Below are 14,916 nucleotides of genomic sequence, written 5' to 3'. Positions count from 1 at the left end.
TAAAGTCAGCAATTAGAAGAATGAAGTCTGAATTCTGATGTCTGACCTCTGAGGTTGGATATCTTTGTCTGAGTGTCTGATCTAGTTTGATTCCTTACTTCTGATTACAGACTGATCTATGATATCAGATGTCTGATATCGAATGTCTAACGTCTGTCGTCCGATGTCTGACGTCTGATTTCAAAATTCTTATGTCCAAAATCCTATGTCTGGTATCAGAAATCTCTAACCAAAAGTCTGACATCGAAAACCCGATGCCTTATGTCTGATGTCTGAAATTTGCATCCTGGTATCTGATATTATATGTCTGAAGTCTGAAATCAGAAATATGAAGTCTGACTTCTGATGTCTGACGTCTGAGGTCTGATATCTTTGTCTGTTCAAGTTCTATTTCTGATTTCGGATTCCAGATGATATTGGATTTCTGATATCAAATGTCTGACGTCTGTCGTCCGATGTCGACGTCTGATTTCTGAATTCTTATGTCCAAAATCCTAGGTCTAGTACCAGAAATCTGATTCCTGGTATCTGATATCATATGTCTGAAGTCTTAAATCAGAAATGTGAAGTCCGAATTCTGATGTCTGACGTCTGAGGTCTGATATCTTTGTCTCATGAAATTTGAATTCTGATTTCTGATTCCCGACTGATCTATGATATCGGATGTCTGATATCAAATGTCTAACGTCTGTCGTCCGATGTCTGTCGTCTGATTTCTGGATTCTTATATCCAAAATCCTATATCTGGTACCAGAAATCTCTAACGAAAAGTCTGACATCGAAAACCTTATGTCTAATGTCTGATGTCTGAAATCAGATTCCTGGTATCTGATATCATGTCTATGTGTGTATCATGTCATAGTCTCTAATCAGACATGAAGTCTGAGTTCTGATGTCTGACGTCTGAGGTCTGATATCATTGATCAAGTTTGACTTCTTATTTCTGATTCCAGACTGATTTATGATATCGGATGTCTGATATCAAATGTCTAACATCTGGCGTCCGACGTGTGATTTTTGAATTCTTATGTCCAAATTCCTATGTCTGGTACCAGAAATCTCTAACCAAAAGTCTGACATCGAAAACCCGATGTCTAATGTCTGATGTCTGAAATCTGATTCCTGATATCTGATATCATAAGTCTGAAGTCTGAAATCGGAACTGTAAAATATGAATTCTGATGTCTGACGTCTGAGGTCTGATATCTTTGTCTGATAAAGTTTGATTTCTTATTCCAGACTGATCTATAAAATCCGACATCTGATATAAAATGTCTAACTTCTGTCGTCTGATGTCTGATGTTTGATTTCTGAATTTTTATGTCCAAAATCCTACGTCTGGTACCGTCTCTGAAATCAGAAATATGAAGTCTGAATTCTGATGTCTGACGTCTGAGGTCTGATATTTTTGTTTGATTTCTGATTTCTGATTCTAGACTGATCTATGATATCGGATGTCTGATATCAAATGTCGTCTGTCGTCTGATGTCTGACGTCTGATTTCTGAATTCTTATGTCCAAAACCTGTGAAATCTCTAAACAAAAGCCTGACATCGAAATCCCTATGCCTTATGTCTGATGTCTGAAATCTGATTCGTGATATCTGATATCATATGTCTGAAGTCTGAAATCGGAAATGTGAAGTCTGAATTCTGATGTCTGATCTATGATCGGATGTCTGATACCAAATTTCTAACGTCTGTCGTCCGAAGTCTGACGTCTGACAGACGTTTGATATTTGAAGTCTTATGTTTGATATCCGAAGTTTCAAATTAGAATTCTGATGTCTGGTATTGGGCATCAACAGTAGAGCTTAGAAATCTTTACAAATGTGCTTTCTCATTTTTTTTATCTGATTTCTGAATCTGAAGTCTGAAGTCTGAAGTCTGATGTCTGGTATCCGTAGTTTGAAGTCTGATGTTTAATATCTGACATCTAATGATGTTAAACTTTAGACTCCAGTCTCTGGTATCAGACATCAGACTTCAAACATCAGATATATCATAAATCAGGCCTTATACCTCTTATGGGGTAGCTCAGATATCAATCTGAGAGGCTTAAATTTAATGGAATATTTAAGCAGCACTGATTTAGAAATTCTAAATGTAGGAAATAAACCAACTTTTGTTAGGTGTGACAGAGAAGAGGTGATTGACATCACACTTTGTTCTAGAACAATTTCTCAGGAAATTTCTATTTGGCATGTGCCTAACGAAGAATCGATTTCTGACCACAGGTTTATCTATTTTGAACACTCAGGTGAGTTTTTAGAAACAATTACATTCAGAAACCCAAGAACAACTAATTGGGACCTATATTTGGAGCATCTTGCTACTAAATTTCATGGATATACACCTGAAATTACTACTCCTCTTGAGTTGGATGAAGTGGTTGCAAAAACCACCGAAATTATTTTGAATTCTTATGAAGAAGCGTGTCCCTTACGAACGTTGAAATTCAACAAAAACATTACACCATTGTGGAACTCAAATCTCAGTAAATTGGAACCGAAGGCGCACGGAAGGTTTTGATGCCTTCAAGTTGGCTCGCAGAGCTTACCGGAAAGCAACAAGAGCTGCCGAACGCTCAAGTTGGCAGAGCTACTGCACAAACATTTCAAGCTTGCACGAAGCAAGTAGGTTAAATAAAGTCTTAGCCAAATCAAAAGATTATCAGGTTTCATACCTTAAAACCCCTAGTGGTGATTATACATCAGACGACGAAGAAACATTAAGTTGTCTATTCAATACTCACTTTCCAGGATGTGTTGATCAAGATTCATCGATAGAGCCTGAGTTCTTTTCTGGAAGTCTAGATTCCTTGCATTTTGCTCGGAAAATAGTTACTACAGAATCGATCAAATGGGCAATCGATGGTTTTGCTCAATACAAATCTCCTGGAAGTGACGGTTTATTTCCAGTTTTGCTACAAAAAGGTTTCGATCATTTCAAACACATATTAAGAAAAATAATGATAAGCAGTTTTGCTCATGGATATATTCCTAAACTTTGGCGGCAGATAGCCGTGAAATTCATCCCTAAAGGGGGACGATCATCATACGACGAAGCCAAAAGCTTTCGTCCTATTAGTCTAAGTTCATTTCTATTAAAAGCACTTGAACGTTTAATTGATCATCATATCAGGCAAGAATGCCTTGTCCAACATCCGCTTAATGCGACACAACATGCATACCAATCAGGAAAATCAACATTAACTCTTCTGCACAACGTAATACATAACATTGAAAATAGTTTTTCACAGAAAGAATCATGTCTAGGAGCATTTCTAGACATAGAAGGAGCATTTGATAATGTCTCGTTTACATCAATAATGGATGCGGCACTACTTCATGGAGTGCCTAGTGTTATAACTAACTGGATTAGCGCAATGCTAAGTAACAGGAATCTTCATTCGTCTTTAAGACAGGCTTCAATAACAAAAGTTAGCACACGTGGTTGCCCACAGGGAGGTGTACTATCACCTCTTTTGTGGAACCTAGTTGCAGACGGTTTGTTGAGAAAACTCAATGACCGTGGAATACCAACCTATGGATTCGCAGATGATTATCTTCTGCTGGTAAGAGGTTTGTGCATAAGCACATTATTTGATATAATGCAACAAGCTCTGCGCTCTGTTGAACGATGGTGTTCTCATGTAGAACTTTCAGTTAATCCTCTAAAAACTAATATTGTTTTATTTACTAAAAAACGTATCACCCGCGGGGTGCGCCCTCTGCTGTTTTATGGTTCCGAAATCACCGTGTCTAATCAAGTTAAATATTTGGGTGTCATTCTTGACTCCAAATTAAACTGGTCTGATCACATCGAATTCAGAATCAAAAAAGCATGCATGGCCTTCGGACAATGCCGACGTGCAATCGGAAAAAACTGGGGACTCAAACCCAAACATATTCACTGGATTTACTCCACAATAGTAAGACCAATTCTGGCCTATGGGTGTCTAGTGTGGTGGCAGAAAGGAGAAGTTGCAACAGTTCGGACTAAACTAAATCACCTTCAAAGAATGTGTCTCTTAGGGATGTCCGGATCGTTCACAACAACTCCTACTGCAGCACTAGAGGCTCTGTTTTCTATCAAACCTCTACACTTGTTCCTAAAACAGGAAGCCTTCTCAGGTGCTTTTCGTCTACAGGCAGTTGGTCTCTGGCTGTCAGGAAATATCGAAAGATCATCGAGTCATACAAATGTGTGGCCTGAATTAGTTAGATTAAACAAGTTTAATCTAGCGCCAAACGATTTAACTCTCTCGAGTAGTTTTCCCTACATGGGATTTAAAGTCAAATTTCCTTCTCCTCAAGAATGGTTATCAGGTTTCGTAGAGGACCAAATGTCCTCTCATATTGTATTCTATACTTACGGTTCATTATCAAACGGCCGTGCAGGTGCAGGAATTTACTGTCACGAGTTGAACATAGAACATGCTCAACCTCTAGGAAGATATTGTACAGTCTTTCAGGCTGAGCTATATGCTATTATGTATGGAGTGCAAATTGCACTTCAAAAGAAGATTATGTTCAGAACAATTTATTTCTGTTCAGATAGCCAAGCAGCTATCAAATCACTCAGTGCTTCCAGTTCTAGATCAAAACTGGTAATCGCATGCCGGAAAGCAATCGAAGAACTTGCTGAAGGCAATGGATTAAACCTTCTATGGGTACCCGGACATAAGGGAATTTTTGGAAACGAATGCGCCGACGAACTCGCTAGAGCTGGGTCGGAAAAGGAATTTTACGGACCAGAGCCGGCTGTCCCAATATCACCATGTTGGTTCAGAAACCAAATTCAAACTTGGTCCTCTAACCAGCATGAACGATACTGGGAAGAGTTGGACACTTGTCGTCAAACTAAATTATTTTTAGAAAAACCATCTCCAATAATATCGAGTTACTTATTAACTTTAAATAAATCTCATTGCAGCACCTTGATCAGAGCACTCTCCGGTCATTGTAAACTCAACTATCACATGCACAACATTCAGCGTGCTGAATCTCCAGTATGTGGTAGTTGTGAATCAGATGTGGAAGATCCCTTCCATCTTATATGTAACTGTCCCTCATTTGCCAGACTACGTTTTCGTACTCTGGGATCTTACGCTTTAAGCGAATCTGAGCTTAAGAAATTAAACTTAAAAAACATTCTATCATTCCTTACCGAATGTAGAAAAGAGCTTTAATGCTAATAATCCCTAGTGGAAAGGCTTTATGCCATCTTAAATAGATTGAATTTATTTCTTCCTTTTATAGGTTTTTCAGGTTTCTCAGGTAAATGATGAAATCTTGGATAAAAAAAAAAGGCTAGGCACAATTTTCCCGTATGTTTGGATAACGTGCCGCTATTAAGCCTACCCCCATTCTGATACCTGATACCTGGTATCAGACATCAGACTTCAAACATCAGATATATCATAAATCAGGCCTTATACCTCTTAATAGTTGATATCCGATGTATCTGATATCTGATGTTCGAAATTCAACGTCCGATGTCTTATAACCGTGGCCTTAAATCCGAAGATAGATGTCTCAAGTCTGACGTCTGATGCTTGTAGTCTGAGTCTTTTGTGAGTTTTTTTTATGTTTTTGTTCAGACGCATTTGAAGTATTTCATATTTCTTCAAATGTTTAGTAAATGATATCACAGTAGAGAAGAGGGATTTACAACCTTTTCCTGGGTATTAAAGGAAGGATTAATATTCTCCTAACAAAAACCCCCATGCGCACGTCCTCGATCTTTCTAATCTCACATTGATATTCCTGAACCATTCCACGGCCACGAACGGCAGCTCTAAACTGGCGTAGCTCCACTGACTGGCAGCCATCAATAACAGCGGCAAAGAACCGTGCTAATCGAATCGATAAAATCGGTTGCAGCCACTTTCAGCTGGAAAACTGTTGGCTGGTATTTTACTCCTCAAAAAAAAAAAAAATGATGACCTCCAACCCGGCGGAATGATGGTAACATTTCCTCCGGCGTAGCATCATATCGCAAATTTGATCCCGGGCAGCTTATTTTCAACCGTGCTGCAGCAGCAGCACGGAAAAGTCACATTTTCCCGAAAAACCCCATGTAATGAATTTGATCGCCTGTTATCAATCAATCAACGAACGCCTCCTCCCCCCAATTCTTCCCCCTTAAATTGTAGAGTGGAATTTGGCTCCCACATCAAATTGTGCCATCGACAACACGTTGTCGTTAAGTTTTTTTCTCTTCCAAACTGAGTAAAGAGAAAGGTTCTAAAGTGTGAGTTAGGGAAAGGTCGGGGAAAAGTCGTTGGGGCGATATATGTCCCGATATCGCGCCAGGAAAAAAAGCCCCGATCCGTTGTCGTTTTGGATGATTGGTTGATAGGGCGAAAAGTTGTTTCAGTCACGCGAATTGCCTTTCCACGGGGTTTTTTTCTGTTCCATTCTCGGATGATAGGATTTGCTTGGTAGAAGAAGAGAAACCGAATGGTGCATGCGACAACATTTCGTCGTAAGGTGAAGTTTTCGATCACCCAATTTAGATATCCAAAAAAAAGAAGGGGGAGAAATGAAAGAACACCTGATCCCCATGAATGGATGGTTTTTCGATGTGAAAAGTTGACGAATGAAGTCGGTATCTAAACTGATAAAGTTGGGCACAATTGTGTTGGAAAATTGAATTAAGTTTGAGTAACTCCCTCAATCGACTTAAGTTCTTTGAAAATGTGTTAGGTGGCCAAATTCAAAAAACGGCAAACGACTGAATTGAATGTATAATATATATGGTTTTTGTAAACAATTTTGGGAAATTTTCATCCTTTCGAAAATTAAATCATATTTAGTTGTCTTGACAGCATGTTGTGTAAAGTAGTGCCAGTAATGTAAAAAATCTGTTTTTCTTCTTACTATAAGCTGTATCATATCCTTACTCTCCTGTAGCCTTTTAGAGTTTTTTGCCCTATGAATGTAGTCAAGTGATCTGTAGTATAGTGTTCCCAATATTTTGTAAAAAAAAAAAATATAACCGTACAAAAACACTGTCATTCGAAATGCTATCATACATTTTCATCATCCAGCAGCCTAGGGCAACAATTTTATTCTTAAGCTCTGATTAACTCACACTGTCTCTAATTCTGTGCGCTTTCCCCCTTTTCAAACAACACCCACTTTTCTACATTTCTCTGACCAATCACGATCTTCTTCCCCCATTCACCGATTCACTTTTTACCGAATCACTTACTACAAACTGCTGTGAATTTATTCTGTTTTAAACCGAAGATACTAATTTATTTTTTTCCGTTTTTTCCTCCCCAACTCCAACACGCTCGATTCATCGCCAATCATCGTCGAACTGGAACCATCCATCGCGCGAAAAAAAGCAGCAGCCGTTTGTGTCCCGTGGCCACCGGAAGGTAAGCAGTTTCCCAGCCTCCCACCGAGGCGCAAGTAACTTGGTCCAGGCGGGAAAAAACTGAAGAAAAATCGACGAATAGAATTTCAAACAAGAAGCAAACAGATCTGTCCGGTGTGGAGAAACACTCAAGAAAGGCTCAAAACTCGGCGAGACAAGTAGGAGTAAGAAACAGAAACAAAGAGAGAAACGTAGTACACATAGGAGAAAGAGAGAAGAAAAAGGATCCAGGGCAAAAGAAAAATCGACTTCCGTTTGGCCTCCCCTGGACTGCTTCCGGGTTTGTTTCGCAACAAACGAAACAGAAAAAAAAATTAGAAAATACGGCGGATCACGGCGACGGACTCACGTCAAAACGAAGCAGTTGAGCCAGCAATTTTACGTGTCGGTGACAGAGAAGAAACAGAACGAAAAAAAATGAACTGTCAGGATCAGTTTAAAGTCGAGGAAATGTTTGAGTTTTTTTGTTGCTATCCGGGTAACGAAATGGAAAACTCGATGCGCAGCAGGAGATTGTTGTTTCTATTTTGTTTTATTATTTGTATCCCGCTTTTAAACTGTTTTTTCTGTAGTGTCCCGGAAATGTCCCGAGCTAGAAAGGCAATTAATCGCTGATGAAAGGAAAAGAAGTTCAAATCGAAGAATTTGTTACCGGGGAACAAAGTTACCTAATAGTTTTTAAGAAAAAGAGTATAAGCGAAATTAGATCCAATTTGATATTGGAGCAAGAAAAAATACAAAAAAATAGGTTTAGGTTCATCATCATTACCCAAATGATTTTTTTTTTTGAAAATTACAGAGAAGAATAGCTAATTGTATATAATGTAAGACCAAAGTCACGAGAGACGTTTTAACATTCTTTTTATGAAATTTTGTTTTTTTATCGAGTTTTTTATGATCAGATGAATTATGATATTTTTTTGTTCAAATCACTAATGTAAAATGCCATCAAATAAGAGTAAAATGAACTTTTCTAGAATTATTTTTTGGATTTTTAGCTGCTTTCAATGAGCCCTAAGTCTGATCCAATGCAATCCAACCAAAATTGCTCAGAATAAGTCATTCTACACATCCCGAATTTAATTTAAACCGTTCAAAAGAACCAAAGAAAACTTGTAGTCAACAAATATAGCAAAAGGTCGTTATATTTACTTCAAAATCCCATATAAAAACAATCTATAGGTAATATGTGGGGCTTATCATGACATTTGTCCAATACCATTGGTCCAAATTTAGTGATCATGCTCCACCTAAAAATAAATCAACAGCTACTAACTTTCTATCCATACTTCCCCGCAGGTTACCGTCTCCCGATGTCAGCGTGGCCCTGGTTAGGAGCCACGGCGGCCACCATCGGAGCGACAGCTGCCCCCACGACAGCCTCCCTGGCGGCAGCGGCAGCCGCAGCAGCAGGATCACCGGCATCGGCGGCCCACGCAGCGGCGGCAGCAAATAACCAGGCCGCGGCAGCAGCGGCGGCCGCAGCAGCCGCCAACCAGATACCAAACGCGGCCGTTGCCGCCGCCACCTCGCCGCTGTTGATAGCCCAGGCGGCCCAGCGGGCTGCGGCCGCCGCCCAGCGACGAAGGTGAGTGGGCCTAGATTTAAAACTCGACATATGTGTCTGTTATGTTAGTGGTTAGTCGTCGGATACTTGGAAAAGTATTAAGAAGTTTTATCTCATAAAAATGGCTTTACTGAACAACTGTCTGGAGTAAATTGAAGAAGAAGCATCATAGAAATAGCTCTAAGCGTCGGCATTATCTTGCACCATATTTTGCGACTTTCGAATAACTCGCAGCAAAAAATCAGACTAGATAAGTAAAAAGTTTGTTATGCTTTCCACCAACCCGCGTAATCCCATCACAGCTTCCTGGCAAAATTGTCATTCGAAGGCGTAGTTATTGCGTTATGCAAGCCACGGCAAAGAAAAACTTTACCTTTACTTTCTTTTCATGTTTTCATTGAGCCGTTTTTCTAAAGGAAAAAAAGTTTAAAATTGTTTACAATTCAACGTGACCAACAAACAACAACAACGGCTCGCGGTATTCACGGATGCAAATAAACATTGTTGCGGATGCTGGGAGAACTTTAATCGGAACCATAAACAACGAAAAAAAAATTGAAAAGTAATAAAAAAAAGCGAAACCGAAGAAAGCTCTCTCGCAGCAGCATAAACAGCGAAAATTGATAGCGTTCAGTAAGCAGCAGCAGCAGCACGTTTTATTGTGTGAAGTTTGCTTGATGTTGGTTCCTTGTGCAGATCACATTAACATGACAATGTATGATGTATGTAACTCGTGTGGCAATGGGAATAATTTCATCATCGATTTTTGAAAAAACCGATTTTCTTCACACAAAGCCTCTGGTTTTTGACAAAAATGAAAAAAAAAAATGACAAAAATTGACAATGACAAATTCAAGCCTGAGTATTGTTCCAATATTCTGAAGGATATTTTTGGAGTGTTACACAGTCCGTGTAATAAAAGACATGGAATTTCATGTCTCAGTTTCTCTCATACAAATTTCAGAGAAAATTGTCATAATTCTAACAATTTTCGGAAACTACTGTACCAATTAACGTGAAATTTGGTGCGTAGCCGATTTCAAGACCAGGAATGGTTTCAATACTACTTTCAAACCCCTCCAAGTCCAAAAAAAGAAGGGCTCCCATACAAAATTAACAAAAATTAGACACACTTCGAACTATTTTCGAAAACTACTGACCCGATCAACGTGAAATTTGGTGTGTATCCATTTTCTGACTCGGGAATGGTTTTGTAATACTTTCAAACCAATCAGAATACAAAAGGCTCCCATACAAAATTAACAAAAATTTGACATAATTCGAACAATTTTCGGAAACTACTGAACCGATCAACGTGAAATTTGGTGTTTAGCCGTTTTCAAGACCGGGTATGGTTTCTATAATACTTTCAAACCCCTCAGAATCCAAAAGATGGGGGCTCCAATATAAAATTAACAAAAAATTGACACAATTTGAATAATTTTAGGAAACTACTGATCCGATCAACGTAAAATTTTGTGTGTAGCCATTTTTAAGCCCGGGAATGGTTTCTGTAATACTTTCAAACCAATCAGAATCCAAAAGATGGAGGCTCCCATAAGAAAATAGCAAAAATTTAACAAAATCCGAACAATTTCCGGAAAATTCTGATCCGATCAACGTGAAATTCGGTATGTAGCCGTTTTTAAGCCCGGGTATGGTTTCTGTAATACTTTCAAACCCCTTCAAATCCAAAAAGAGAAGGGCTCCCATACAAAATTAACAGAAAATTGACACGATTCGAACAACTTTTGGAAACTACTGAACCGTAATCAACGTTAAATATGGCGTGTAGCCACTTTTAAGCCCGGGAATGGTTTCCATAATACTTTCAAACCCCTCCAAATACCAAAAAGGGGGGACTCCCGTACAAAATTAACAAAAAATTGACATAATTCGAACAATGATCAGAAACTACTGAACCGATCAACGTGAAACTTGGTGTGTATACGTTTTCAAGGCCAGGAATGGTTTCTATGATATTTTCAAACCCTTCAAAATTTAAAAAAAGGGGCTCCCATACAAAATCAACAAAAATTTGACACAATTCAATTAATTTTCGGAAACTACTGATCCGATCAACGTGAAATTTTGTGTTTAGCCGTTTTCAAGACCGGGAATGGTTTCTACAATATTTTCAAACCTCTCAGAATCCAAAAATAGGGAGGCTCCCATACAAAAGTAACAAAAAAAAGACCCAATCCGAACAACTTTCGGAAACTACTGAACCGATCAACGTGAAATTTGGTGTGTAGCCATTTTTAAGCCCGGGAATGGTTTCCGTAATACTTTCAAACCCCTTTAAATCCAAAAGAGGGAGGCTCCCATACAAATTTAACAAAAATTTGACACAATTCGAACAATTTTTGAAAACTTTTGAACCAATCAACGTGAAATTTTATGTGCAGCTGTTTCGTAGCCCGGTAATGATTTCCATAATAATTTCAAACCCCTCAAATCCAAAAAGAGGGGCTCTCATAAAAAATTAACAAAAAATTTACACAATTCGAACATTTTTTGGAAACTACTTACCCGATCAACATGAAATTTGGTGTGTAGCCATTTTCTGGCCCGGAAATGGTTTTTGTAATATTTTCAAACCAATCAGAATCCAAAAAGAATAGGCTCCAATACAAAATTTACGAAAATTTGACACTATTTGTACAATTTTCGGAAACTACTGAACCGATCAACGTTAAATTTGATGTTTAGCCGTTTTCAAGAGCAGAAATGGTTTCTATAACACTTTCAAACCCCTCAGAATCCAAAAAAAGAGGGGGGCTCCAATACAAAATTAACAAAAAAATTAAATAGTTTGAATAATTTTCGGAAAATATTGAACCGATCAACGTGAAATTTGGTGTGTAGCCATTTTTAAGTCCGAGAATTTCAAATTTTTGTATGGGAGCCCTTTCAAACCTTTCCGGATCCAAAAAGAGGAGGGCTTTCATACAAAATTTACAAAAATTTGACACAATTCGAACAATTTTCGGAAACTAATAAGCCGGTCAACGTAAAATTTTGTATGAAGCCTTTTTCAAGTCCGAGTATGGTTTCAATAATATTTTCAAACCCTTCAGAATTCAGAAGAGAGGGCTCCCATACAAAATTAACAAAAAATTGACACAATTCGAACATTTTTCGGAAACTACTGAACCGATCAACGTTAAATTTGCTGTGTAGCCGTTTTCATAACCGGGAATGGTTTCTATAATATTTTCAAACCTCTCAAAATCTAAATAGAGGGGGCTCCCATACAAAATTAACAAAAAATCGACAGTATTCGAAAATTTTTTGAAAACTACTGAACCGATCAACGTGAAATTTGGTGTGTAGTCGTTTTCAAGAGCGGAAATGTTTTCTATAACACTTTCAAACCCCTCAGAAACCAAAATATAGCAAGGGGGGGCACCCATACAAAATAACAAAATTTTAACATTCCTCCAAGTAATGTGTCAACGTTAAATCTCAATGTTTCGTGTCATGAGGTTGTTATATCATAGTTTTCCTATAATGGCATATTTTTAACGAACATTAAAGTTTTAAAATCCTGAAAATTTCGAAATATTTTTATTTATAAACATTATTAATATTTTGCCTTAATCAAATTTAAGCCTGAGTATTGTGTCAACATTTTGAAGGATATTTTTCAAATGTTACAGTCCATGTCATAAAAGGCATGGAATTTCATGTTTGAGTTTCTGTATGGAATGCTTTCATTTCCATATAATTTTTCATTCCATTTTAAGTATTTCTATACACTTCCCTGTAAAAATAAGAATATTTCCAGTCATGAGGACATTCATGTCTGAGTACTGTGTCAACATACTGGGAGAAAAGACAGTTTTCAACTATTAATGTCTTGTTTGCAAAAAAAAACCATTTGTCAGTTTTTGTAGCAAAATTTACCCTATTCATTCTGATTTTCCTTTACAATTTTAGTTGGTTTTAAAAAAAAAAAGCTATTAGGATATATTGACAGTTTTACACGAACACCACCTTAGCAGGAGGCCTCAGCCCTAACCTCAAACCATGGGAGAACAGAATCATTTTTTGAGAAGGGCGCACGATAAACACGATTTGACGGTACTTATATCGACAAATTCGCCCTGTGGAAAAGCGACACACAGATGCTCGTGTTTTGATTTTTTTTGTGCTCAGGGCTGCCAGGTGCATTGATATTTGGAAAATGATTATATTTTTTTAATTGCATTTTTATTGAAAAACGTTTTCATGAGTACAGAGAATTTACAACTTTCCCTTAGATTTCTTTTAGAATATGAAATTAAACGCAACATTTATCTGAACTGAATAACAACTGTCTGTATCGCACACTTAAACGATGTAGCGAATTATGTGGATATATTTAAAATAATCAGAGCCTGCAGGCTATTATTTGCATAGTCAACATAGATGTGGCTTTCATTAATTTACTTTTTTTTTTGTAACAGTGAATGATTTTGCATTCGTTTAGAAGTTAGAAACAGCTCTTTTTAATTAACCGAGCAGTGGAGCAGTACATGAAAATAAGTTTCAGATGTTTTAAATTCACCTTGAAAATTCATTAGCGAAAGATGGCTTATATTCATACATTAAGAGACGCCCCGTAATGAATGCAAACGTTATCTGTTTATAGTTAAAAAATTTAATCAATTCAGAAATATTATAATTAGTTTAAAACAAACAAATACTGATTTTAGTAACGCACCTAGCATCACTGGTGAGGCCGTCAGCTCATCAAAGTTTGAGGTTATGGCTGAGGCCAATTTTTCGCCAATACTATCGCCCGTATATACCCTTATACATATGTTTCTTTGAACAGCCATTCACACTTGAGTATTGTGTTAACATTAAAAAAATTCAACGCATTACTACTAAAAGACTGTTAATAGAAAAGTATTATCTGTAAATTTATGAACCAAATTATAACTCTTTCATCTGAAGCCCATACCAATTTAGATTTCTTCCAGCTTCCTAACCGAAAGAAACATAAATTGGAAATTGGACTTACATTCATTCATCTTTGAGTACTGTGTCAGCGTTCATAAAAGTTTTTGTGATTTTTTTTTTTTCATACAAACGTTTAATGTAAGGTTGCCAGAGTTTTTTCAGCACGTATCTGGGCCGAAAAATCTGGCCAATTTTATATAAAAACCTGGTAAAATCCGGCCTTTTCATTTCAAAATTGACGACCAAAAATCCAGGCAATATCCGGGCAAATTTTGTCAAAACCCAGAAATTACTCAGCATAAATGAAGAAAAGAATTGAAAAAAAATATTTTTTCAATCTTAACTCATCGAAGATTCATATCGTATTTGAGGCTTTCAAAAAACGTTTCATGATTATTTTTATGGGACTAGTTCAAAAATTTCGTTTAAGAAGCATAAATATAAAAATTTCCAATACAGTTTGTTTGTTTTTTTTTTGTTTGATTTGTCAAAAAAAAACAAAAAATTCGAGCAATATCCGAGCATTTCTCAATAAAATCCGGGCAACCGGGCCGGACCGGACTGTTCATAAATTTTGAATGAAATATTCTGGCAAACCCGGATAAAACCAGGCAATTTGGCAACCTTAGTTTAATGGCTTCGGTTTCCAATTCGATGACGATCTTATGTTCCTTAAACATGTTTTTTATGAGGTGGGTTTATCTTTGAAGTCATAGTTTTTCAATAATTGCACATTTTTAACGAACATTTAAGTTCAGACCCCCGTTTAATTTTGGCAACACGTCCGATCATTTTGTGTTGCAATCTTGCGATTTTTGTTCTCATAATTTTTTTCAAAAAAAACTGTTATTTTCATCATTAACGTAATTTTTGCCATTTTTAGTAATTTTGTATTTTTTTATATCAAGCGTCAAGCATTTTTTATAGTTTTTTTTTTGTAATGTTTTGTGTTTTTTTATTGTATTTGTTTTTTAATTATATAAAATTTATATCATTTTCGCAAATTTT

General features: G+C 37.1%; 1 protein-coding gene across 14 annotated transcripts in view; it reads left to right on the top strand.

Moving 5' to 3' along the window:
• The window catches only part of LOC129757919 (sex determination protein fox-1-like), a 680,148-nt gene that overhangs the window by 605,440 nt on the left and 59,792 nt on the right, over window positions 1-14,916 (top strand). For 12 of the 14 annotated variants that reach the window (XM_055755313.1, XM_055755318.1, XM_055755316.1 and 9 more), the window contains 2 exons: window positions 7,360-7,392; window positions 8,691-8,979. In XM_055755313.1, coding sequence (XP_055611288.1) covers window positions 7,360-7,392; window positions 8,691-8,979 — 322 coding nt within the window. The remainder of the gene's footprint in view (window positions 1-7,359; window positions 7,393-8,690; window positions 8,980-14,916) is intronic. The other 2 variants (XM_055755320.1, XM_055755315.1) reach the window with 1 other exon arrangement.

The sequence above is a fragment of the Uranotaenia lowii genome, chromosome 3, assembly GCF_029784155.1.
Source record: "Uranotaenia lowii strain MFRU-FL chromosome 3, ASM2978415v1, whole genome shotgun sequence".
NCBI lineage: Eukaryota > Metazoa > Arthropoda > Insecta > Diptera > Culicidae > Uranotaenia > Uranotaenia lowii.
The sequence above is the reverse complement of the archived record's forward strand: the minus strand, read 5'-3'. Positions and strand labels throughout refer to the sequence as shown.